At 42.3% G+C, this 25,757-nt stretch overlaps 1 protein-coding gene across 2 annotated transcripts in view; it reads right to left on the bottom strand.

Annotated features, from left to right (window-relative positions):
• Positions 1–25,757, bottom strand: part of LOC128136085 (polycomb group RING finger protein 3-like) — a 94,661-nt gene that overhangs the window by 9,481 nt on the left and 59,423 nt on the right. For both annotated transcript variants that reach the window (XM_052775191.1, XM_052775190.1), the window contains exons 4-8: positions 23,507–23,562; positions 22,380–22,490; positions 21,515–21,603; positions 19,021–19,158; positions 12,926–13,006 (exon numbers count right to left, since the gene is read on the bottom strand). In XM_052775191.1, coding sequence (XP_052631151.1) covers positions 12,926–13,006; positions 19,021–19,158; positions 21,515–21,603; positions 22,380–22,490; positions 23,507–23,562 — 475 coding nt within the window. The remainder of the gene's footprint in view (positions 1–12,925; positions 13,007–19,020; positions 19,159–21,514; positions 21,604–22,379; positions 22,491–23,506; positions 23,563–25,757) is intronic.

Here is a 25,757-nt window from a genome sequence, read left to right as displayed (position 1 = left end):
ACCCACAAGTCCTTCTCTGTTCGCAAACAACAGGTGCAGTGAGGCGCCTTCCCTAGTTGGCTCCCTCACCAGCTGTGTCAGGAAGTTATCGTCCACACACTCCAGGAACCTCCTAGACTGTTTCTTCTCTGCTGTATTGTATTTCCAGCAGTCATCTGGTAAGTTGAAGTCCCCCACGAGAACAAGGGCACACGATCGTGAGACTTCTCCCAGCTGCTTATAGAATATTTCATCTGTCTCTTCATCCTGGTTGGATGGTCTATAACAGACTCCCACCATGATATCTGCCTTGTTGGCCTTTCCCCTGATTCTTACCCATAAACACTTGACCCTTTCATCACCATCTTCAAGCTCTAAACACAGTGAAAACACTCCCTAACATACAGGGCTACCCCACCTCCTCTCCTTCCTTGCCTATCCCTTCTGAAGAGTTTATAGCCATCCATTGCAGCACTCCAGTTGCGTGAGTCAACCCACCATGTTTCCGTGATTGCAACTATATCATAATTTTCCAGCTGCACAGTGGCTTCCAGCTCCTCCTGTTTGTTGCCTATGCTGTGTGCATTGGTGTAGATGCACTTCAGTTAGGCTATTGATGCTGCCACCTTTTTTGGGGGAGAAGCCCTAATTCCTACATGACTGTTCTCAGGTGCTTCTGTGGTTTCTAACACATCAATAACCCTTGTGTCTTTGCTGCCACGGGGATCTCCATCACCTGCCTCTATGGAGATAGCTAAGGTGCTGCGTGCATTAGTACAGAGATATTTCATATATGATCCAGTGTGCTCAGCACATCGTAGAGCAGACTGAAGGACCTTGCTAGCACGCCATCCCTCAAACACTGGCATGCCGCCCCCAGGCTTATCACTAGCCAGCCTGGTTTTATCCCTTTCCCCCTTCAAATCTAGTTTAAATATTTTTCAATGAGCCCTGATAACTCTTGCACAAAGATCCTTTTCCCCCTTTGAGAAAGGTGTACCCCATCTGTTGCCAGCAGGCCTGGTGTCATGTAGACTGACCCATGATCAAAAAACCCAAAATTCTGCTGGTGACACCAGGCTCGGAGCCAGGTATTGATCTGCTGGCTCTTCCTGTTTCTTCCCTCATCGTTCCCTGCAACTGGAAGGATAGAGGAGAACACTACTCATGCTCCTGATCCCTTAACTGGTTGTCCCAAGGCCCTGAAGTCTCTTTTGATTGCCCTTGGACTTCTTATTGCAACTTCATCACTGCCTACCTGAAAATTCAATAATGGATAATAATCCAAGGGCCGTACCAGGGTAGGAAGTTTCCTCATCACATCTGTAACCTGGGCCTCAGGGAGGCAGCAGACTTCCCTAAGAAGTTGGTCTGGCCAGCAAATTGGACCTTCTGTTCCCCTCAGAAGAGAGTCTCCTATGACAATAACTCGTTTATTTTTTTTTCTTTATGGAAGCGGTTTTGACACAGTGCATAGGCTGACTTAACCTTGGCGACATCTCCAACCTAGATGAACCACCATCCTCATCATTGTTCAGTTCTACTTGCAGAGCCTCGTACCTATTATGCAAGGGCACCTAGGAAGGTGAGGTAGTCATGGAGGAGATGCGCCTGCTGTGCCGGGCAGGAACTTGTTGCCATTGCCCCCTATCCTTTAAGTCACTGTGTTCTGCTGGCTGGAGAGAGGATAGGGAATCCTCCATATCATGTGTCCTGTCTGCCTGACAGGCCTGTCCCAGGGAAGGTAAGGTGTGGTTCCAGTAGTCTCTCTCTCTCTCTCAGACTCCCTGCTGCTCCTCAACCTACTCACCTCCTCCTGGAGCTCTGTCACTAAGCTGAGTTCCTCTACCTGGGCACACCTCTCACAGGTGTGCTTACTACTGCCATCCGGTACTGGCATAAGAGTAGGGCACACCCTGCAACCTAACACATGGGTAGCAGCATGTTCCCATAGGAGGTCTGTCTGAGAAGCTGTGTCAGTCGTGGTGGGTGCAGAGTTTAGAGAGGCCATGGCCTTCTGCCGAGTGGATACCATCGCTCCCTGGTCAAGCTGGCAGAGCTTCAGCACCCTTCCTGCATGCCTTTCCACACGAACTGCTGTGCAAACTGCCACATCACCCCCTTGCTGACGCACTATGCCCTGTTTGCCTTGCATCTTCCTCTGGAGCTGAGTCTAAGTCAAGACCTCTGATATTCCAGTGATAGTTGCTCTAGTTAGTGCTGGGAACCATGCCCCAAAGCACATCATTACTGTTGCTGAGCACACATAATCTACCCTCAGCAGAGTTTCTAGCCAATTTCTGCATACCCTACCATAACAAATGTTATACCTGCTCACTACTTCTATTAGTGCTAGGCCCAGCAGTTCTATAGGCCTCTCCCTAGCACCTGCTGAAAGTGCTCCTTGTGTAGTGGTTTTGGTCTGGATAGAGATAAATTTCTTCATAGTAGCTTGTATGAGGCTATGTTTTGAATTTGTGATGAAAACAGGATGTTTTAGCTATTGCTGAGCAGTGCTTCCACAGAGTCAAGGTGTTTTCTGCTTCTCATACTGCCCCATCAGCGAGTAGGCTGGGGATGCACAAGAAGTTGGGAGGGGACACAGCTGGGACAGCTGATCCCAACTGACCAAAGGGATATTCCATACCATATGACATTGTGCTCAGCAATAAAACAGGGTGGGTGGAGGTTGGTGGGGGCTGCCATTGCTCAGGGACTGGCTGGGCATCAGTTGGTTGGTGGTGAGCAATTGCTTTCTTTTGCATCATTTGTTTTTCTTGGTTTGGGGGGGGTGTCCCTCTCTCTTTGTGGTTTCCCCCCCCTCCTTTTTTTAATTATTAAACTGTCTTTATCTCAACTCACGAGTTTTCACACTTTTACCCTTTTGATTCTCTCCCCCATCCCACTGTGGGGGGGAGTGAGGGAGTGGCTGTGTGGTGCTTAGCTGCTGGCTGGGTTAAACCATGACACCTTGTCATCAGAGGTATCTTATCAGGATGGGTTGAAACTTTTTCCTCTAAAAGGAACACAGCCTCTGTAACTGTAAAACTTCCATTTAAGGAAATTATCTGTAGGTATGGAACACCCTCAAAGAAAGGATCAGATAAGGAGGGACTTCTATAAGTGAAAGAACTCAAGCCTTAATGAGTAACCTGGGAATTAAACAAAGACTGCATACATCTTACCACCCACAATCATCCAGAATGGTAGAAATAATGAATCAGATTGTAAAAATAGTCTAAAGAAAACTGTAGGACAATACCCAAAACAATGGGCTGGAAAATTACCCTTGATATTAGTAGCTTTAAGGAACAGTGACAGATTAAGTACTGGTTTAAAACTGTACCATATAACATTTGCGTAGCCCTTGCTTTGGTGACGCCACACAAGACCCTAAGGGCCTTATCATCCCTGATGATCTGAGCTCTTGGTTGAACCTGGCTATGATCTCCGGGTCTGCCTTGCTTGGGTACTGTAGGGCCGGGGTCTGGCTGGCAAGACCTGGCCCCACTAGCTGTTATTTGTGCACAGCTTCGCCATTCCTGTAGGGAGTAGCTGGCCCTAAATGCTCCCTGACATATAAATGGATTCATGTTTCTCAGATCTCTCCCTACAGGGGAAAATACGTGTGGAATCAATCAGGGATTTGTCTCCCATAAAAGCCTCACAGAAAAACTAATGAGGTAGGAACGAGCTAAGTGGACAGAAAAATGACTGAACTGCCAGACTCAAAGGGTTGTAATCAGCAGCATGAAATCCAGCTGGAGGCCAGTCATGAGTGGTGTACACCAGGGGTTGATATTGTTGATGAAGAGTTCTTACTTCAGCTACAGGAATCCTCATGCTCACTGGCCCTGATCCTGCTGGGGGACTTCAATCACCCTGACATCTGCTGGAAAATCAGCACAGCAAGGTGTAAGCAGCCCAGTAGACTCTTGGTGTGCGTCAAGGATAATTTCTTAACCCAGGTAATAGACAGCCTGACCAGAGGAGAAGGGTTACTGGACCTCTTGCTCACCAACACAGATGAACTAATTAGGGAGGTCAAGACTGGTGGCAGCCTGGGCTGCAGTGATCATGCTCTGGTGGGATTCACAATCTTGAGGGATATGGGCCAGGTGAAGAGTACAGTCAGGACCCTGAATTTTAGGAGAGCAAACTTTCAGTTGTTTAAGGAACTAGTGGATGGGACACCCTGGGTAGATGCCCTCAGAGACAAAGGAACTGAACAGAGCTGGCAGCTCCTTAAGGACATTTTTCTTAGAGCACAAGAACTATCAATTCCCATGTGTAAGAAAACGGGCGAGGAAAGCAGGAGACTGGCATGACTCAGTAAGAAACTTCTAGTCAAACTAAAGTGTAAGAAGGAAATGCATAGGCAGTTGAACCAGGGACACGTATCCTGGGAAGAACATAGGGACGCTGCCCGGATGCGTAGGGATGGGAACAGGAAAGCTAAGGCACAGCTGGAGCTGAATTTGGTGAGGGATGCAAAGAATAATAAGAAGGGCTTCTACAGGTACATTGGCCATAAAAGGAAGATTAAAGAAAATGTACACCCCCTGATAAATAAGACATGGGAACTAGTGACAACCGACATGGAGAAGGCTGAGGTACTCAACAATTTTTTTGCCTCAGTTTTCAATGGTAATCTCTCTTCCCACATCTCTCAAGCCCCTGAACCTCAAGGCAGGGACTGGGGAAATGAAGTCCCTCCCTTAGTAGAAGAAGAGCAGGATCGAGACCACCTGAGGAACCTGAACATACACAAGTCCATGGCACCTGACAAGATGCACCCCAGGGTCCTGAGGGAACTGGCTGATGTAGTTGCTAAGCCACTCTCCATCATATTTCAAAAGACATGGTAGCCAGGCGAAGTCCCCAGTGACTGGAAAAAGGGAAACATCACACCCATTTTTAAAAAGGGTAAAAAACAATGACCCTGGGAACTACTGACTAGTCAGCCTCACCTCTGTGCCTCATAAGATCATGGAACAGATCCTCCTGGAAGGCGTGTCAAACATGTGGAAGGCAGGGAGGTGATTAGAGTCAGCCATCATGGCTTCACCAAGGGCAAATCATGCCTGACTAATCTGGTGGCCTTCTATGATGGAGGGACTGCATTGGTGGACAAGGGAAGAGCTACAGATATCATCTACGTGGACTTCTGTAAGGCCTTTGATACAGTCCCCCACAACATTCTGGCCTCGAAATTGGAGAGATATGGGTTTGATGGATGGACTGTTAGGTGGATAAGGAACTGGCTGGCTGGCCACGTCTGAAGAGTTTCAGTCAATGGCTCAATGTCCAAATGGAAACCAATAACGAGCGGTGTCCCTTGAGGGTCCGTACTGGGACCAATACTGATTAATATCTTCATCAGTAACATAGACAGTGGGATTGAGTGCACCCTCAGCAAGTTTACAGATGACGCCAAGCTGAATGGTGCAGTTGATTTCCTAGAGGGAAGGGATGCCATCCAGAGGGACCTTGACAGGCTTGAGAAGTGGGCCCATGAGAACCTCAAGAAGTTCAAGAAGGCCAAGTACAAGGTCCTGCGCCTGGGTCAGGGCAATCCCTAATTTCAGTAAAGACTGAGGGCCGAATGGATTGAGGGCAGCCCTGCAGAGAAGGACTGGGGGATACCGGTGGATGAAAAATTGCACATGAGTCAGCAATGTGTGCTTGCAGCCCAGAAAGCCAATCGTATCCTGGGCTGCATGAAAAGAAGCGTGGCTATCAGGTCGAGAGAGGTGATTCTACTCCGCTCTCACGAGACCCCACCTGGAGTATTGCATCCAGCTCTGGGGTCCCCAGCACAAGAAAGACATGGACCTGTTAGGGCGGGTCCAGAGGAGGGCAACGAAAATGATCAGAGGGCTGGAACACCTCTCCTCTGAAGAAAGGCTGAAAGAGTTGGGATTGTTCAGCCTGGAGAAGAGAAGGCTCCAGGGACACCTTATTGCGGCCTTTCAATATATAGAGGGGGCTTATAAGAAAGATGGAGAAAGACTTTTTACCAGGGCCTGTAGTGACAGGACAAGAGGCAACAGTTTTAAACTGAAAGAGAGTAGATTTAAATTTGATATAAGGAAGAAATTCTTTATGATGATGGTGAGACACTGTGTCGTGGTTTAACCCCAGCCAGCAACTAAACACCACGCAGCCACTCACTCACTCCCCCCCCACCCAGTGGGATGGGGGAGAAAATCAGGAAAAGAAGCAAAACCTGTGGGTTGAGATAAGAATGGTTTAATAGAACAGAAAAGAAGAAACTAATAATGATAATGATAACATTAATAAAATGACAACAGCAATAATGAAAGGATTGGAATGTACAAATGATGCACAGTGCAATTGCTCACCACTCGCGATCGACACCCAGCTAGTCCCTGAGCGGCCATTCCCCGCCCCCACTTCCCAGTTCCTATGCTAGATGGGACGTCACATGGTATGGAATACCCTGTTGGCCACTTTGGGTCGGGTGCCCTGGCTGTGTCCTGTGCCAACTTCTTGTGCCCCTCCAGCTTTTTCGCTGGCTGGGCATGAGAAGCTGAAAAATCCTTGACATTAGTCTAAACACTACTTAGCAACAACTGAAAACATCAGTGTTATCAACATTCTTCTCATACTGAACTCAAAACATAGCACCGTACCAGCTACTAGGAAGACAATTAACTCTATCCCAGCTGAAACTAGGACACACTGGAACAGGTTGCCCAGAGAAGTTGTGGATGCCCCCTCCCTGGAAGTGTTCAAGGTCAGGTTGGATGGGGCTTTGAGCAACCTGATCTAGTGAAAGATGTCCCTGCTCATGGCAGGGGGATTGGACTAGATAATCTTTAAAGGTCCCTTCCAACCCATACCATTCTACAATTCTGTTTCTATACTGGGGCCAATACTGTTTAACATCTTCCTTAATGACTTGAGCAATGGGGCAGAGTGCATCCTCAGCAAGTTTCCAGATGATACAAAACCAGAAGGAGTAGTTGATACTCTTGATGGTTTTGCTGTCACTTAGAAGGACTTTGACAGACTGCAGAAATGGGCTGACAGGAACCTCATGAACTTAAGCAAAGGAAAATGCCAAGCCCTGCACCTGGGCAGGAATAACCCCAGGCACCAGTAGAGGCTGGGGGCTGACAGACTGGAAAGCAGCTTTGCAGAAAAGGACCTGGGGGTCCTGTTGGACATCAAGTTCAACATGAGCCAGCAATGCACCCTTGCAGCAAACAAGGCAAACAGTATCCTGAGCTGAATTAGGAAAAGTGTTGCCAGCAGGTTGAGGGAGGTTGTTATTGCCCTCTGCTCAGCACTGGTGAGAGACCACATCTGGAGTCTTGTGTCCCCAGCACAAGAAGGACATGGACATACTGGAGAGAGTCCATAAAGGGTTCATTAAGGTATTGGAATCTCTGGCATTTGAGAAGAGGCTGAGAGAGCTGGGATTGGTTAACCTGGAGAATAGAAGGCTCAGGGGGGGATCTTATCAATGTGTACAAATACCTGATGGGGGGCAGTAAAGACGATGGAGCCAGACTCTTTTCAGTGGTATCCAGTGAAAGGATCAATTGGCACAAATTGAAATACAAGAAATTCCATTTAAATGTAAAAAAACTTTTTTACTGTAATGGTGACTGAGCACTGGATCAGGTTGCCTAGAGAGGTAGACTCTGAGGCAAGACCAAGGAGTAAGATATGCAGCCTGCCAGAAGAACCTAATTCAGTAGCAGTTAGTAGACTTGAGCTATAGTGAGTGGTACACATCAGTGCCTATCATACTCAGAGAGATTTCCTGAAATTGCAGGAATCCTTAACTTGGCTCTACACCCTATAGTAATAGTTTGTTTGTTTGTTTTTATAAATTGTGTTAATCAAAGACATTTAGCAAATCAGGTATTGACTATACACTGTCATGAAGAACTGTCAGACCTTTACGGATTATCATGAGGCAAGACCTGATAGAAGAAAGTGAATGCCTCCAAGAAGAGTCTCTGCTCAGTCCTGATTAGGAGCCTTGAGCCATAGGAGAGTTTGCAGTATCCTTGTTGGACTCATTGAGCAATAACCTGTGATTCATGGACTACCAAAGGAGAGGGATAGAAGTGACCTTGTAGCCCAGGAAACATGGCATTGCTGTTGCTATCAAGGACACAAATTCGATATAGGCCTCACTTGTCATATTTTGCTTGTTGCAGCTTTATTTTTGTCTGTTTAACTGGAGTAGCCAGTAATGCTTACAATAAAGTTTTGCATGGCTGGATAGCTAATCTGTGACCTAACCCGTCTTTGTCTTGCTTAGCTTGGTCTAACTATTTACTGTAATAACAACAGTTTAAGACAACTGAATTAAGACTCCTTTTAGAACTCTAACAGATTTAAGTGTTACAGCTCAGGATTTGGGTCCACCCAGGCTGGGGGATCACAGTTAAAGCTTTGGAAAAATGCTCTGTATTGGGTCTGGCTGAGATGGAGTTAATTCTCCCCATAGCAGCCCTTGTAGTGCTGTGCTCTGCATTGGTAGCTAGAAAGGTGTTGATAACACACCAGTGTTTTGGCTACTGCTGAGCAGTGCTGGCACAGCATCAAGGCTGTCTCTCCAACATTTTTGCCCCCCCTCAACGGCAGGCTTGGGCTGGGCAAGATCTTGGGAGGGGACATAACCAGGACAGCTGACCTAAACTAACCAAACAGATATTCCATACCAGATGACGTCAGCTCAGATATAAAAGCTAAGTAAAAGGAGATGGAAGGGGGGCATTTTCATCTTCCAGAGCAACCACTACACGTACTGAAGCCCTGCTTCCCAGGAAGTGGCCAGACATCGCCTGCTGATGGGAAGTAGAGAATAACATCATTTGTTTTTCTTTGCTTTCGCGCACGACCTTTGCTTTCACTTTATTAAACTGTCCTTATCTTGACCCACAAGCCTTTTGTTATATTTTCTCTCCCCTGTCCAGCTGAGGAGGGGGAGTGATAGAGTGGCTTTGGTGGGCACCTGGCACCCAGCCAGGGTCAACCTACCACATGCTCAAAAGTTATAACAACCTTACAGACTTGGTAGTTTTGTTTACAGGATAATACTCAAAGAAACAATTTGAATAGAAGCATCCAGACTTAGTGACAGAATTGTTGATTTCAGTAATGTTCTTTTAAGCAAATGTGTAAATATAAAAGGAATTTGGGAGAGGTATCAAAGAAGAAAGGAAAGAGAAAGAAAGGTTAGAAACAGAGGGGAAACGGAATACTAACAGTACTTAAAGGCTGAGAGAATTGTGAGTTATACATGTATATATCAAGGTCTGAAAGAGGATAATATATAATGAATAGTGAAATATGGTTGAACCAGAATAGAAGTAGCACTGAAGTGAGATATTTATCTATGCCAGGTATTGGAGGTTACTTATATCTAATAATCAGAACTTAATCACTAAACCCAGCATTTCTGTAAGAGCAAAAAAAGAAACAGAATGGTAGAAGTCTATATATGAATGTGACGACTGATTATGTGAACAACTCTGTGTAATTTCTCCTCTGCTATTTCTCCTTCTCTTCTCCCCCAACTATTTAGTTGCCTGTGTTCCGAGGATCCAAAGCCCAGCTCTGATGCTACACAGCTACATAATCTTGGGACACATATTTGAGAATATCACTAAGTTATGAGAGAACCTGTAAGAAGATAAAAAGGGCAAAAGCTGAGAGGCTAGCTGAGAACTTTGGGTCAGATCAAGCCACTAATATCAACAGTGAAAGCTAGATGAAAATAGTGCGATTGTTACAATCGTGTGTTAACTTTTTCAGTAGTGACCAGGAATATCACTATTCATGTACTGGGGCTATATTAGGTGACAATTATATTAGGATACCTAACAAGATACTGTAAAATGTACATGTTTCATAGAATTGGGAAAGATCTACTGTAAATGTAATCTTATTCATGATAAAAGAGAACATATTGGTTAACTAAACAATTATATGAGGAACGAGAAACATTTCATCATTGTCACATGTTATGAGGAGATATTAGGTAAAAAGTTTTAAGGGATAAGGCTTAAGGAAATATTAGTATATCTCTTAAGACACCCTGTTGTATGGTTAATCACATTTGAATGGATAGTTTTATTAATTGTGAAAATCATCAAATAGTATAGAATCAAAATGTTTATGCTTATAATGATTATACAGCTAATGAAACATTCTGCGATTATGTAAACTGAATGAAAATTGACAATACCATAAGTTTAACTTACTTAGGTATCAACAGGGAGAGAAGTGTCATAAAGGACTGTTTGAACACCTACCTAGAAGCCACTGGCATGTCAGTATGACACTCTGCTTCTGAGTACACAGCTGGGGTTGGTCTCCCTGCTGTTTCTCCAACTGGGTAACTATGAGTGTGTAAGGGAATAAATGAATATACTGTATAAAGTTATCTGCTATTAATAATAGCCTGATGAAGTTTGCCGATGATACCAAACTGAGTGGGGAAGTGAACACTTCGGAAGGGAGAGCCACCCTGCAGGAAGACCTGGATAGGCTGGAAGAGTGGGCTAACAAGAACCTTATGAAGTTCAACAAAGAAAGACAAACGTAAGGTCTTGCACCTGCAAAAACATAATCCAGGAGTGCAGCAAAGGCTGGGTTCTACCTGGCTGGGGAGCAGCTCTGTAGAAAGGGACCTGGGGGTCCTGGTGGACAACAAGCTCAATATGAGTGAACAGCGTGCTGCTGTGGCAAAGCAAGCCAACAGGATGCTGGGTTGCATCAACAAGGGCATCACCAGCAGAGATAAAGAAGTCATTATCCCACTCTACTCAGCGCTTGTCAGGCCACACCTGGAATACTGTGTTCAGTTTTGGTCCCCGCTATACAAAAAAGATGTGGACAGGCTGGAGAGGGTCCAGAGAAAGGCCACAAAGGTGATCAAAGGACTGGGAAGCCTGCCATATGAGGAAAGGCTGAGAGAACTGGGTTTGTTCAGCCTTGAGAAAAGAAGGCTTAGGGGAGACCTTATCACCATGTTCCAGTATTTAAAGGGTGGCTACAAAGAAGATGGAGACTTCCTTTTTACAAGGAGTCACATGGAACAGATGAGGGGTAATAGGTACAAGTTACTCCTGGGGAGATTCCGATTGGACACAAGAGGAAAATTTTTCACAATGAGAACAATCAGCCATTGGAATAATCTCCCCAGGGAAGTGGTGGATTCCCCAACATTGGACACTTTTAAGATTCGGCTGGACAGGGTGCAGGGCCATCTTGACTAGATTGTGCTTTTGCCAAGAAAAGTTGGACCAGATGATCCTTGAGGTCCCTTCCAACCTGGTATTCTATGATTCTATGATTTATAAAAACTGTTATTAATGAATATTGGTTGTGTTCTGCGTCTCCCCCAACTCAATCCCTTATCAGGGTAAATGGAATTTACAACAAAATCACTTTCTTTTGTTCATTCTAAACCTCATACCTATGAGTTTCACTTGATACCCTTCATCTCTTTCACCGAATAAGACAGTTTACAGTTGCTGCCTTTTCCATGCCACTCATGGCTCTACAAATCTTCATGATACAGGTAAATAGTGGATTTATACAGAGGCACAGCAGTGCTCTTGTTTAGCTCTCTATTCTTTTCCTAATGATTTCTAGCATTTCATTTGGGTTTTTCTTGGACCATTACTGAGCTGATATCTTTATGTCTAACCCCAAAACCTGATTTCTGTTTGATGGCAGACAACTCAGAGCCCACCATTTTTATATATAAAGTTCAGATACATGTTTTCCCCAGCATGCATCTCTACATTTACCCATATTGAACTTTAGGTGCCATTTTATCACCCAGTCATCCAGTACTGTAAAGGCCTCCTGCAACCTTTCATCACCAACATTTATCTTTACTGTCTTGAATAACTTTATTGGTGCCAGTGTCACCTCACTATTTAACCTCTTTTCCAGGTCACGAATGTGTCATAACTGACCACAATCTCCTACCTTCTCTTTCCCAATCTGAAATTAATTATTTCTTCATAGACAGATAAAAATTGCCTACCTATTCTCATTCATCCCTTCTATTTATGCATTCAAAGGTATTACATCTTTCTACCACAGTATTATCCTGGGAGCTTGTGTTGTGTTGCATGTCCATTATGAACACTAACCCCTCTTCAAAGTTGTCACTCCCAAACTGCACATACCCTGATTCTCTGGATGTGACTTGTATCCTAGATGTTCAACTTGACATTTCATGATACTTACAGCCATTTTATTTGGGTGGCCATAAATAACCAGTGATAATTTATGCTCAATATGAATCCCCCATCATTTACTGTTCAGCTCTAAGTTTTGTTGTGTGGGGTTTTGGTTTTGTTTTGTTTAAAGAAACTAACATCAGTAACCCAGAGACCCACTCAGCTGCTTTCCCCAGCCTTTTTATGCATACTAAATATTGCTATAAGTCTCTTGAACTGAAGTGGGGAGCAAAGTCAATTCATTCGCCTCCTTTAATGAGTATATTCAGCCTCTTTCTTCCAAACTACAGAATACAAATGTATTGAATATTGGTCTCTTCTGCATTGTAATCAGTTTCACAATCTACACAGAGTAATATTAGTTGTATCTGACTGACATGGCTGAGAAAAATGTCCCTCTCAATGGTTTCAGCCTCCTTTACCTTATACATTTTTAATTACTACCAAATTGATATCTGCCATCAACTTCCCCTTTTCCTTATTAGCATATTTTACATTTTCCCCCATTTTTCTCTTTTGAATTAAGAAAAATATCTATTTTTAAAGATATTTTATTAGACATTTAAAAATATATATTTTAACCATTTTGAAGTTATTGCAGTATAGACCTGCATGATGTATGCTTTATGAACTTCGTTCTTTAGTCAGCTAATGATTTACATGGAACATGAAAATTTTGATGAAAAGCAGTTGTGTCATACCTTAAATCTCCATCTAGTAACAACTACAAACTTGAGTGTGTGGTCCTTGCCAAGAATCTCTTCATTGCATAATATATCCAGCTGATGTAAAAAGAAGAAATAATTAATTCACTGAGACACAGAATGTGGCTTTGAAACAATACACTTCAGATAAGGCCCAATAAAAAGATCAAAGAAACAGAACTCAATTCTCATATAAAGACAGCTTTGTCCTTTGACATGCTATGAAAATTCTTTACACAGTACCCAGCAAGTAACTTTCTACTTTGAAAATACATTTTTAAAAGGCTACTCCCCACTTATACATCAGCATTTAGGGCTTTTTTTGCAGACACTTTATATTTGTTTTTACTTTTCTATGTCAACTTTGAAAGATCTTGATATTGGAAACAGCAAGGGTATGGACTCATAAGCCAATGTGAGATCATGTGATCAGCCATCAGCTGAATTGCAATAGATGATCATGCACATGATCTTAGCCTATTTGACTGCAAGGTGACATGTACTGAAAGGGTAAGTCACCATGAAAGTGACATATGCTAATGGTACTTTACCACAACCTGAGAAAGCTAAGAATGTGTATGCAGTCCACTAACATGGCTTAGCTGACAGACAATAACTCAAATCAGGATTTGTCTATAGCAATCAACCAAGTGTTCACATCCTTAGGGCCTTTCTCCTCAAACATATTTTTCACTGGACATACCAATACACTGTTTCCACAAAAACGCCATGTGCCCTTAAAGGGGGAGGGAGGACTTGTGAAAAAAGTACTGTTGAATGAACATTCTTATGTTTCAATAAGAGCCAAGTAGGTTGTAAAAACCAAAAGATTGCTGCAGTGGAATAGTGAGTTTAAACACAAAAGCAAAAGGTGCAATTAGTAAGAAAGCAATCCAGGTTTCTGAAAGGTGTTAGGAATTTTTACACAGATGCTAGATGGGCCAAACATAGGTGACATACAGCTGGATCTACTACTCATCAAAAAGGAAGAACTTTCTGGGGACATGATAATCAATGGCAGCCTTGGTTGTAGCAACCATTGTCCTGGTTTCAGCTGGGATAGAGTTAATTGTCTTCCTAGTAGCTGGTACAGTGCTATGTTTTGAGTTCAGTATGAGAAGAATGTTGATAACACTGATGTTTTCAGTTGTTGCTAAGTAGTGTTTAGACTTAAGTCAAGGATTTTTCAGCTTCTCATGCCCAGCCAGCAAGAAGGCTGGAGGGGAACAAGAAGTTGGGAGGGGACACAGCCAGGGCAGCTGACCCAAAGTGGCCAACGGGGTATTCCATACCATGTGACGTCACATCTAGTATAGGAACTGGGGGGGTGGGGGCGGGGGGATCGCCGCTCAGGGACTAGCTGGGTGTCGGTCGGCGGGTGGTGAGCAATTGCACTGCGCATCATTTGTACATTTCAATCCTTTTATTATTGCTGTTGTCATTTTATTAATGTTATCATTATCATTATTAGTTTCTTCTTTTCTGTTCTATTAAACCGTTCTTATCTCAACCCACAAGTTTTACTTCTTTTCCCGATTTTCTTCCCCATCCCACTGGGTGGGGGGGAGTGAGTGAGTGGCTGCGTGGTGCTTAGTTGCTGGCTGGGGTTAAACCACGACAACTATGAAATAGTGAAGTTCAAGATCCTGAAGGGAGCGAGGAAATCAAGTAGCAGAGTACAGATCCTGGGCTTCAGTAGAGCAGAAATTTGCTTTTTCAGGAAGGTGGTAAGTAAGATCCTATGAGAGGCAGCTCTGAAGGGAAAAGGAGCTCAAGAGATGACAAGTCTTTAAGGACAACGTCCTCCAAGCACAAGAACAGTCCGTCCCAATACTCAGAAAAATGAGTAGATGTATCAGGAGACCAGCTTGGCTAAACAGGGAGCTCATGAGAAAAAGGACATATACAGGAGGTGGAAGTGAGGACAGGCTACAAAGGAGGAATATAGAAACATTGCCTGGGTATACAGGGATGGTTTGGGGAAAGCCAAAGCTCAGCTGGAGCTGAAACTGGCAAGGGACATCAAGGGCAACAAGAAGAACTTCTACTGCTACATTATCAATAAAAGAATAAACAAGGAAAATGTGAGCCCACTGCTGCATGGGGTGGACAATTTAGTGACAGTGTCTGCAGATAAGGTTGAGGTATTCAGTGCTTTCTTTGCCTTGGTTTTCACCAACAAGGTCTCCCAGGCCTTTTTGTGCCTAGAGACAGGGTTCAAGGAAGAGACGAACTGCCAGTAGCAGAGAATCGAGTCAGGGATCTATTGAGAAATCTCAACCCATACTAGTCCATGGAACCAGATGGGATGCATCCAAGGATGCCACAAGATTTTGCCAATGTCATTGCGAGGCCACACTAGCATCACTGAAAGGTCACAGAGATCAGGGAACCTGATGGTTCCCAATGACTGGAGAAATGTTGTACCCATCTTCAAAAAGGGCAAGAAGGACTATCTAGGGTACTAGAGGCCAGTCAGCCTCACTTTGGTGATCCCTGGGAAAGTTGTGAAGTGAGTCCTCTTGGAAGCCATTTCTGGGCACATAAAGGCAAAGGTAAATCCATGCTGGCTATTCCCAATCACCAAGGGAAAAAAATCACGCTTGACCAACCTGATTGCCTTCTTTAATGAAATGACTAGATCCATGATGAGGAGAGAGAGTGGATGTTGTCAACCTTGACTTAAGCAAGGCTTTCAGCACCATCTTGCACAGCATCCTTGTATCCAAATTGGGACATTATGATCTGGATGGGTGGACTACCTGATGGGTGAAAACCCAGGTGGATTGTTAGGCTCGGACGTTAGTGGTTAATGGGTTGTACTCTACACAGAGGCCAGTGACATGCAGAGTATTGCAGGGGTCTATCCTGGGACCTGTGATGTTGAATGTCTTTATCACTGACCTGGAAGAAGAGACAGAATCCACCTGATCAAGCTTGTGGATGACACCAAATTGGGGGAGTGCAGCTGACACACTTGAGGACAGGGCTGCCATTCAGAGGGACCTAGACAGGCTAGAAGGATAGGCTGACAAGAATCTCATGAAATTCAATAATAATGGCAAAGTCATGAGACGTTACAAGCTGGGTAGCAGCTCTGCTGAAAAGGACCTGGGGGTCCTGGTTGAAAGCAAGTTGAACATGAGTCAGCAGTGTGCTCTGGCAGTGATGAAGCCTAACAGGATACTGGGGTGTATCAACAGAAGCACAGCCAGTAAACTGAAGGAAGTCATCGGAACAATGTCCAAGTGGAAACCAGTAATGAGTGGCGTCTCTTGAGGGTCTGTACTGGGACCAATACTATTTAATATCTTCATCAACGACACAGAGAGTGGGATTGAGTGCACCCTGTTGTGGTTTAATCCCAGCCAGCAACTAAGCACCACACAGCTGCTAACTCACTTCCCCCCCACCCAGTGGGATGGGGGAGAGAATCAGGAAAAAAAAAGTAAAACTTGTGGGTTGAGATAAGAACAGTTTAATAGAACAGAAAGGAAGAAACTAATAATGATAATAATAACAATAATAAAATTACAATAATAATAAAAGGATTGGAATAAACAAAACAAGTGATGCACAATGCAATTGCTCACCACTCACCGACCAATGCCCAGTTAGTTCCTGAGCAGCGATCCCGCCAGGCCAACTCCCCCCAGTTTATATACTAGGCATGACGTCACATGGTACGGAATACCCTGTTGGCCAGTTTGGGTCAGCTGTCCTGGCTGTGTCCCCTCCCAACTTCTTGTGCCCCTCCAGCTTTCTTGCTGGCTGGGCATAAGAAGCTGAAAAATCCTTGACTTAGCCTAAACATTACTTAGCAACAACTGAAAACATCAGTGTGTTATCAACGTTCTTCTCATACTGAATCCAAGACATAACACTATACCAGGTACTAGGAAGAAAATTAACTCTATCCCAGCCAAAACCAGGACAACCCTCAGCAGGTTTGCAGACAACACCAAGCTGAGTGGTGCAGTTAATTCCCTAGAGGGAAGGGATGCCATCCAGAGGGACCTTGACAGGCTCGAGGAGTGGGACCATGTGAACCTCATGAAGTTCAACAAGGCCAAGTGCAGGGTCCTGCACCTATGTCAGGGCAATCCCCAATATCAGTACAGACTGGGGGATGAAGGGATTGAGAGCAGCCCTGCAGAGAAGGATTTGATGATATACTGGGGGATGAAAAATTGGATATGAGCCGGCAATGTGCGCTTGCAACCCAGAAAGTCAATCGTATCCTGGGCTACATCAAAAGAAACGTGACTATCAGGTCGAGAGAGGTCATTCTCACCCTCTACTTTGCTCTTGTGAGACCCCACCTGGAGTATTGCATCCAGCTCTGGGGTCCCCAGCACAAGAAAGACATGGACCTGTTAGAGCGGGTCCAGAGGAGGGCAACGAAAATGATCAGAGGGCTGGAACACCTCTCCTCTGAAGAAAGGCTGAAAGAGTTGGGGTTGTTCAGCCTGGAGAAGAGAAGGCTCCAGGTAGACCTTATTGCGGCCCTTCAATATATAAAGGGGGCTTATAAGAAAGATGGAGAAAGACTTTTTACCAGGGCCTGTAGTGACAGGACAAGAGGCAACAGTTTTAAACTGAAAGAGAGTAGATTTAAATTTGATATAAGGAAGAAATTCTTTATGATGAGGATGGTGAGACACTGGAACAGGTTGCCCAGAGAAGTTGTGGATGCCCCCTCCCTGGAAGTGTTCAAGGTCAGGTTGGATGGGGCTTTGAGCAACCTGATCTAGTGAAAGATGTCCCTGCTCATGGCAGGGGATTGGACTAGATAATCTTTAAAGGTCCCTTCCAACCTTCCATTTTATGATTCTATGATTCTAAGTGATTATTCCCCTTTACTCAGCACTCACTAGACCACATCTGGAATGCTGCATCCAGTTTTGGCCCCTCCAGTAGAAGAAAAAAGTTGATCAACTTGAGCAAGTTCAGCAGAGGGTCACCAAGATGGTCAGGGTGCTTGAACACAGGCCTATAATGAGAGGTTGAGGGAACTGGGACTATTTATCTTAGAGAAGAGAAAGCTTAAAGGGGATGTAGTTACAGCCTTCCAATTCCTTAAGAGAAGCCTATAGAGAAGATGGAGCTAGGCTATTTACTGAGGTGCATGGTGGGAGAATGAGAGACAGTGGTCATCAATGGAAACAGAGGAAGTTCTGAATGGATATAAGGAGAAAAAAAATCTCCTTAAGGATAATTAAGCACCAGAACAAGTTGCCCAAAGAGGTCATGGCATCACCATCCTTGGAAGTTTTCAAGATTGAGAGATGGCAGTTTGAGCGTCAGACTGGATGGAGGGGGACTGTGACTAATACCAACAAAGAGGGAACAGAGGCTGTGTTTTCACATGCCTGCCATTATGTGTTCTAGTTTTAGAATCTGAAATGACAGAACTTGCAGAGGATAGAAAAGCCTCTTTCTTCCCTTACCCTCCACCATGATTTCTTCCCACGAATAGTCCAATTATGTACTCCCTGCAGGGAAGGTGGCACCAGCTGATACTACACAAGGCTGAGTTTCACTCAGAATAGAGAAGCAGAAGAAAGTATATGTGCTGCTTTCCATTAAATCAGTCTTTCAGTAGCGTCCAAGTGTTATAATCCATTCTCTGCACTGAGTGAAAAATCTCTGCTAGGACAGCGTATCCCTTCATTTAAGGCCACCAAACAAAGCATCTTGCAGGAGTCAATTTTAACACAGGTGGAAAACACATAACCAAGCCTTTTGGTATGTTTTAAAACTGGTCATGGAACAACACACTGAGCTGCACTGCCAACTCTGTATAAAGCCAAGAACCAGTAAGAGCTACATGTCCATTGTATTGGAGGGGGAGAAAAAAAGGGAAGATGACCAGCATCCTTAAATTAAAAGGGCGGGAGGTAAATTTGGAGAAAAACCTATTTGTCTGCATTCAGTTCCTCAACTTAAATAGCCATTTTCTGTTCCTTTATATTAGGAAATAGTGTGTGCTTCAGTTTTTTAAAAAATCTGGTTGGAAGGAAAGACACTGTTTTGAAAATAATCCATAAGACTTTCATTTGCAAAATCATTTTTAAACATTAAAACATTACCTCATTAAAAGAAGAAAGGTTAAGTTTTTTAGCAATGAACTTCTTTAGATGCAAGACTGTTGCTTGTGCTGAGCAGCGGATCCACTTTCGTTTCAGTCCACGTAATTTGCTGCTATTGCATTCCAAGCAGATGCTTACCTTCAGGAAAAAGCACACACAGTCAGGGCTAGTTGACAATTTTCTGCAGTTCCCATTATGCATTTCACATGCAGCATTTATTAGTCCAACAAAAAGGTGAAAATGTAGAATACCAGTATTCTTTAAAGCAAAATGCATGCAGTGTCATTAAAAAAAGGTTGTCTAGTATTTTGTCAGCTTACTGTTAAGCATCATTCAACTCAAAAGGGACCTGGACAAAAGTTCAAGGCAGAATTTTAGGGCTGCCTTGTTCCAGAGCTTTATTCTAACTGCAGAGGTTACAACTAGTTCAGAAGAAGCCTAGGTTGAGGCCGAAGCGAGATATCTAATATGAAAACCTGTCAGGACCCTGAGCTCATTCCTCTCCCCCCTTGGGGTTTGGTTGCCTGAGCTCAGGGCCAATTTTGATAAACAGCTGTATGACCATGAAACTTTTGTGAAGAAAGAGCTGTTTGAGAAAAAGCCTGAAGAATTTTCAGTGTGAGCTCACTCTGCTCCACTTAGCAGCATCATTTAAGCTGAAGCTCCCTCCCTTGGTTGGTGCCCCTGCATGAGCTACATTGCAGCCATGCCCATGCCTGGCTTAGACCCTGACCCACAGATTAGACTTCCTGGCTTGACCTTGGACCTGTCTCATCACTATGGACTTGGCTTGGCGATCACTGGACTGTGTATGACCTTGGTTACTGTCATCTCTGGACCTGACTTCAACTTGCTGATTTCACTTTCTGGCTTAACCTTGGACCTGCCTCATCACTAAAGATTTACCTGGTGATCACTGGACTGTGGCTGAATCTGGTCACTGTCACCAGAGCTGCTATGCTCTCCTTATTCAGGTATTGTGGGACTGCACCCTTTGTTGGTGAAGTCAGTGCCCTCTCTGCCTTGCTGTCACTCTTGGCTCTTGGCTTGCCTGCCCCTATGGAGCAGCAGCCTGCCCTTGCTGCTCCCTGACAAAACCATTATCACTTTTTAATGACTGTTTCTAGTCTAACCTCTGAACCCAGTAACATAGTTTAATATTTAAGGCATATTTTAAAATAATATTTTGAACTTTAAAATTTACTGATGCAGATGATGTAACAAATTGTCCTGGTTTCGGCTGGGATAGAGTTAATTTTCTTCCTAGTACCTGGTATAGTGTTATGTCTTGGATTCAGTATGAGAAGAACGTTGATAACACACTGATGTTTTCAGTTGTTGCTAAGTAATGTTTAGGCTAAAAGTCAAGGATTTTTCAGCTTCTTATGCCCAGCCAGCAAGAAAGCTGGAGGGGCACAAGAAGTTGGGAGGGGACACAGCCAGGACAGCTGACCCAAACTGGCCAACGGGGTATTCCATACCATGTGACGTCATGCCTAGTATATAAACTGGGGGGAGTTGGCCTGGGGGGATCGCTGCTCGGGAACTAACTGGGCATTGGTCGGTGAGTGGTGAGCAATTGCATTGTGCATCGCTTGTTTTGTTTATTCCAATCCTTTTATTATTATTGTAATTTTATTATTGTTATTATTATCATTATTAGTTTCTTCCTTTCTGTTCTATTAAACTGTTCTTATCTCAACCCACGAGTTTTACTTTTTTTTCCTGATTCTCTCCCCCATCCCACTGGGTGGGGGGGAGTGAGCAAGCGGCTGTATGGTGCTTAGTTGCTGGCTGGGGTTAAACCACGACACAAATTTTTGAAGTTCAAAAGATTATATGGGAAGAAATGGCCTTTTGATCTCTGTGCTTCAATTCCCTCTTCTTTTCTCAATCATCTATTTTCTTTATTTAGTCTAAGCTCTTTAGGATAAGTTTTATCCTGTACACTTAAATGATCTGGTACAAAGCACAATCCATCTGAAAACTACCATTGCACTATCATCAAATGGAAAATTAATCCAAATTTAATTTACTTTAGACACAGTTAGCAGGGAAACATGAAGTTTCATAGTCAAACAGGTTTTGTGTTTAAAACTTGACACAAATACTAAGTAAAAAAAGACTTTTCATTCTAATTATTGAAACATATTCAGTCCTGATGCACCGGAGTGGCATGGAAGTAGACTCTCAGATAAAGGGCCCAAATGACTTGAAATCTAGTTGAGATGAAAGCCAACACAGAGTTTAGCCAATATTCAGGAAACTCAGAAATAGTTATAACTATCAAACCTTAATGAAATTCTCAAAACCAAATTTCTCCACAGCTACCTAAATAAAAAAGATGAAGCTCAAGTTCACACAAAAGCATGGGAGAACACTGTACCTTGTCTCTGTCAGAGGGAAAAGTTTATCAAAGAAAAATAATCATTTAAAGATAAAGTGGAAATACAAAATAAAACTAAGAAATGCCCTATATCAGAAGTTAGCCCACCTGTTCATCACTTCGATGATAGTCATTATCTTCTTCCTGTTTTTCTTCAGAAGTTTCTTTGTTTGAATTTTCATCTGGTTTAGTTTCACCTTTCAGAAGAAAGCAGAGCATTACAATAATTAAATTAGACATATCAGATGACAGGTAATCCGGAAACGAAGTCAAGACTATAAGAGCAACTGTGTTTTTTTTGTTTGGGTTTATTTTTTTAAGTAATATTAGGCTTGTCAGAGCATGATCAGCTTCTCTTCTAATCAGGAAAAAAGTTGGAAAGCAGCTTTATTCTTGGTAGCAGAGATGTGGACACTAACCCAAAGCCTCCCAGAAAATCAGTTCAAGACACCTTGCTACAAATTTGTCAGGGCTCATTCACTATTCTGTAAAACTGATGTGCTCTCCTGACAGTCACAAATTCGAGAATTCTTTTGCCCTTGGATAAATACACACACTCACATACATTTTAAGTATAACCACCACAGCATTTCTATCACAAAATTACACTTAACATCAGCAGTTTCTGAAGTTAATGCAATTCAGGACTGGGATAAAAAGTAACCTTCTCTTATCATAGAGTTCCCACATAAATACTACTGAAGATCTTCACCAGGAACAGATAACAGCCAGCTAAAAGAACACATTCTATAAACAGGTGTGATACAAAACAATACTGCACGTAGATGGTGAGTTCAAAGTGGTAAGTTCTTGTATATAGTCCAATATATAAGCACAAGCAAGCCTTGTACAATTATACAATTATGAGTGCTAATAAATATTAGCTAGACACCTACCTCTGACAGATCCTTTCAGCAGCTTAATGGCAGTCTGCGCCCCCACCCCAAGACAGAATAAATGTAAGACCATTTACCATTGCGATGTGAATCTAGATGTTGCTTTGCAGAGCATGTCTCCCCTTTGATGTCCCCTGGTACTTCCATACCCAGTTTGTGATAGAACTCCCTTTGCTTTTTCATTTCCGCTGTTTAAAATTGTAAATATTAGTTATGTAATAATGTTCTAGCACAATATTTATCAAGATATTCCAAAACCCTCCTCTGTTCTGTAACAGAAGCTTGTCAGGCAGGAATTGGTATTAGCACTTTTTGCTACTTCTCTGCTCTTGCTGCCATAATCGAGTTACCCCAGATCTTATTCTTGAGAGGCAAAATACTACCAAGTCATTTGCAGAGCTATTATTACACCGTTCTGTTATTACATATAAAATAAATTTTAAATATTATACCATACTTTGTGGTTTTTCCCCTTCAATATTTCTGTCAAAATATTGGTTTTGAATTTTTATCAGTATTTCTAATTTTCAATATCCTAGAAACAATTTTAAAATAATCTCTTTACCTAAACTTGTTTATAAATGTCTGATAATGTCTTCACTTGACAGCTTAATTGGATTGAAATATTCTACTTAAATAAAAGTAGCAACACACCACTGAAAAATAATACTGAACAATTACTATAAAGCATTCCTTTAGTTCAACAGATTCATTATCAAAGTAGATTATAAGAACACAAATGCAAAGGTACCTGCTAGCAAAGGATTTAAGTACATCTTAGGAGAAGAAAAATTCACTGAAACTACAAGTTATGCTACATTAGTATTCTACCTCTGAGAACTCTGCAAAGCTGTCAAAAAAGACATGAATATGTACACAGTTTATTAAAGAAGAATGTATGCAAATTATAGAATGCCAACATGAAAAAGTTGTAGTGCTATTTAGGTTTACATAATGTTACTTTTCCCTGAAATAACACCAGCATTTTCATTTCTGAAGTTTTTTCAGTAACACTGCTAGTACAAGTCTAAAATTAAAAAAAGCACTGAAGTACAGAGGAAAAGTAGTGCTAGAACTGGAACAAGTGAAGATGGTATTTTTCATCCCCTCATGAACATTTACCTCACTTCCTCCTTTTGTTAATGTAAAGGAACTATGTGTAAATCTAATATTCAGTAAAAATAGGTCATACCGGAAAACTTACCTTCTTGGAGGCCTGGCACAAGTTTATAAACAATATCTTGCATTGTTCTATCATGACTAGCAGGAAAAAAAAAGAAAAAATGAAGGTTTAAACTAGCTATCTTGATTCAAAACATTTCTCTTAAAGAGATTCAGTATTAAATTGACTCTACAAACCTCTAAAGTCTTGTAAGAAATAAAAATATTTATCTTGGATAACTGAAATATCAAACATGAGATAACAGTAACAAGAAAGGAATGCAGATAAGGTTCAGGCTAAGACAAGAGCTGACAAAAGTTTAACAGAAATGCTAGGAAGGATGCTAGGAAGGATGGTCTTTATGATGCAAAGGATGGCATCCTGTGAGAGATGCCATATACCTGCATGTGTATCAGTAACATAACTCTCAAAATTCCTTGCCAATTTTGACAAAAGCATTTTTTTATTTTCTGTTTCTAGACACTAGAAACTTTTCTGTTTCTAGAAACTAGACTGTTTCTTATCCCTTTTAATTAATCTCTTGTGTTGCTAGGTTGTTTAGTTAACCATACTGGGCTTTTTAAAAAACATGAGGAAAAAAGCCTATAGGGGGAAAAAAGAAGAGAACAAAGGAAAGAAAATTTGCATTTGCTCTTATAATCCAGCATTTCACCCAAGAGCAACATCATGTAGCTCAGAATCCCATCTAGCTAAAAAGGGTGGAACAAAAAAAGACAGACTGATCCAGCACATATGGAAGGAAATGGTGGGGAAGCAGGACTGGTTAAGATTCTAAACACTCATGTTTTCAACCAAAGTTTAACTACAAGCTACCATTTCCTGGATTACTCTAAAACAAGTCATTGCCTGAAAGGACCAGAACATTATTACCCTGACTTCCAAACTATAAATAAAATCTAATACAAGCTAAAATGTCAGCCTCAGCTGCTACCAGGGCATTAACCCCAGAAGAGTTTACAATACCAAACTCCAGCTTTGACTCTCAGGTTAGGATTTTTAAATGTCATTTACAGATTGCAGGAACATCTCCAAAAACATTTCAATCCAAATGAATGATTTTAGCCACCAGCATGAGAGCAGAGGTGAGAATTTAACAGCATTCTTAATGATTAAATATAAGATGTGTTTGTTTTACTTATTCCCTAGATGGATGGGGATGAATTAGATCACAGATTCTTGTAACTAAGGCATAATACAAAGTTCCTCCTTATTAATTCTCTGTTGAATAAACCACAGACTTCCAAAAGCAGGTTGGACAAAGGCTATCTGTTTCGATCTTTAAGGGGCAGTATTTTGTAACTAGCTCAGGAAAATACTTCTCTAGGAGGGCATCTTCATTTTTTAAAGCAGTAGAGCAAAGAACCTAGACTGAAGAAGGGGATCAATTTTTAAAAAGACATAATACTGTGCATTCAGTGTCCACAAACAACCGTCAAATCTACTTCTAACTGCTCAATTTGAGGCTATGTTCCCAGGCCTCTCTTAGCATTGAAAACAGACTTCTGAACCAATACACAGATGTATTCCTGTAGCTTTACAGAGGACAACCATGTTGTCTTAAGTGCCATTTGTTTCTTCTTGCCTACTGGCATGGATTTGTCATTACTGTTTTGTCATATTTCAAAATACACTCTAGCACAGTCTCTACATCATTCTCGGAAGGTATAGGAAAAACTCCTGAAGGGGACTCAGTTTTAAGCAATTCAGAAAGTTTTTATAGGACATGCACAACTCTCAGTGAAAGTGGAGAAAGAATCAAATTCATTTTCTATAGCTACTTCTTCAAAAGCTGCACTAGAACTGAGACGTGCACATTCGAAGCAGTGCCACAAACGAAAACAAACTTTGCATGAAGGTAGACAAGAGTCTAGACAACATGCAGCAGCTATTGTGAACACACTGTCTCAATACATTTCTATCATTGAAAGTTGCTGTGGTACAAATCTCTAGTGCAGATCTGGCCAAGTCAGATGGTATAAACATTTGACTAATACCTTTGAAATTTTTAAAATGAGAGGAAACTGTTGAAGAAAAAGAAAGGTAATGTACAAATAAACAGAAAATACACTGAAAAAGAAGGAAATTATGATACAACACCCAGTTCATTTTAGGTCACACAGTAAGGGAGGCCTATATGGGAATGGCACAAATCTTTCACTGTTCCATTCAAGATGTTGAAGCCACTACTCTAACTTTTCTGCTACCAACTTTCTCATCTGCACCTATGAACTAAACAGTTCTTTGAAAGGCTAAATCAACAATAATGCTGTGT

This window comes from Harpia harpyja, chromosome W (assembly GCF_026419915.1).
Source record: "Harpia harpyja isolate bHarHar1 chromosome W, bHarHar1 primary haplotype, whole genome shotgun sequence".
Classification (NCBI taxonomy): domain Eukaryota; kingdom Metazoa; phylum Chordata; class Aves; order Accipitriformes; family Accipitridae; genus Harpia; species Harpia harpyja.
Note: the sequence above shows the minus strand (reverse complement) of the source record. Positions and strands in the feature narration are given on the sequence as shown.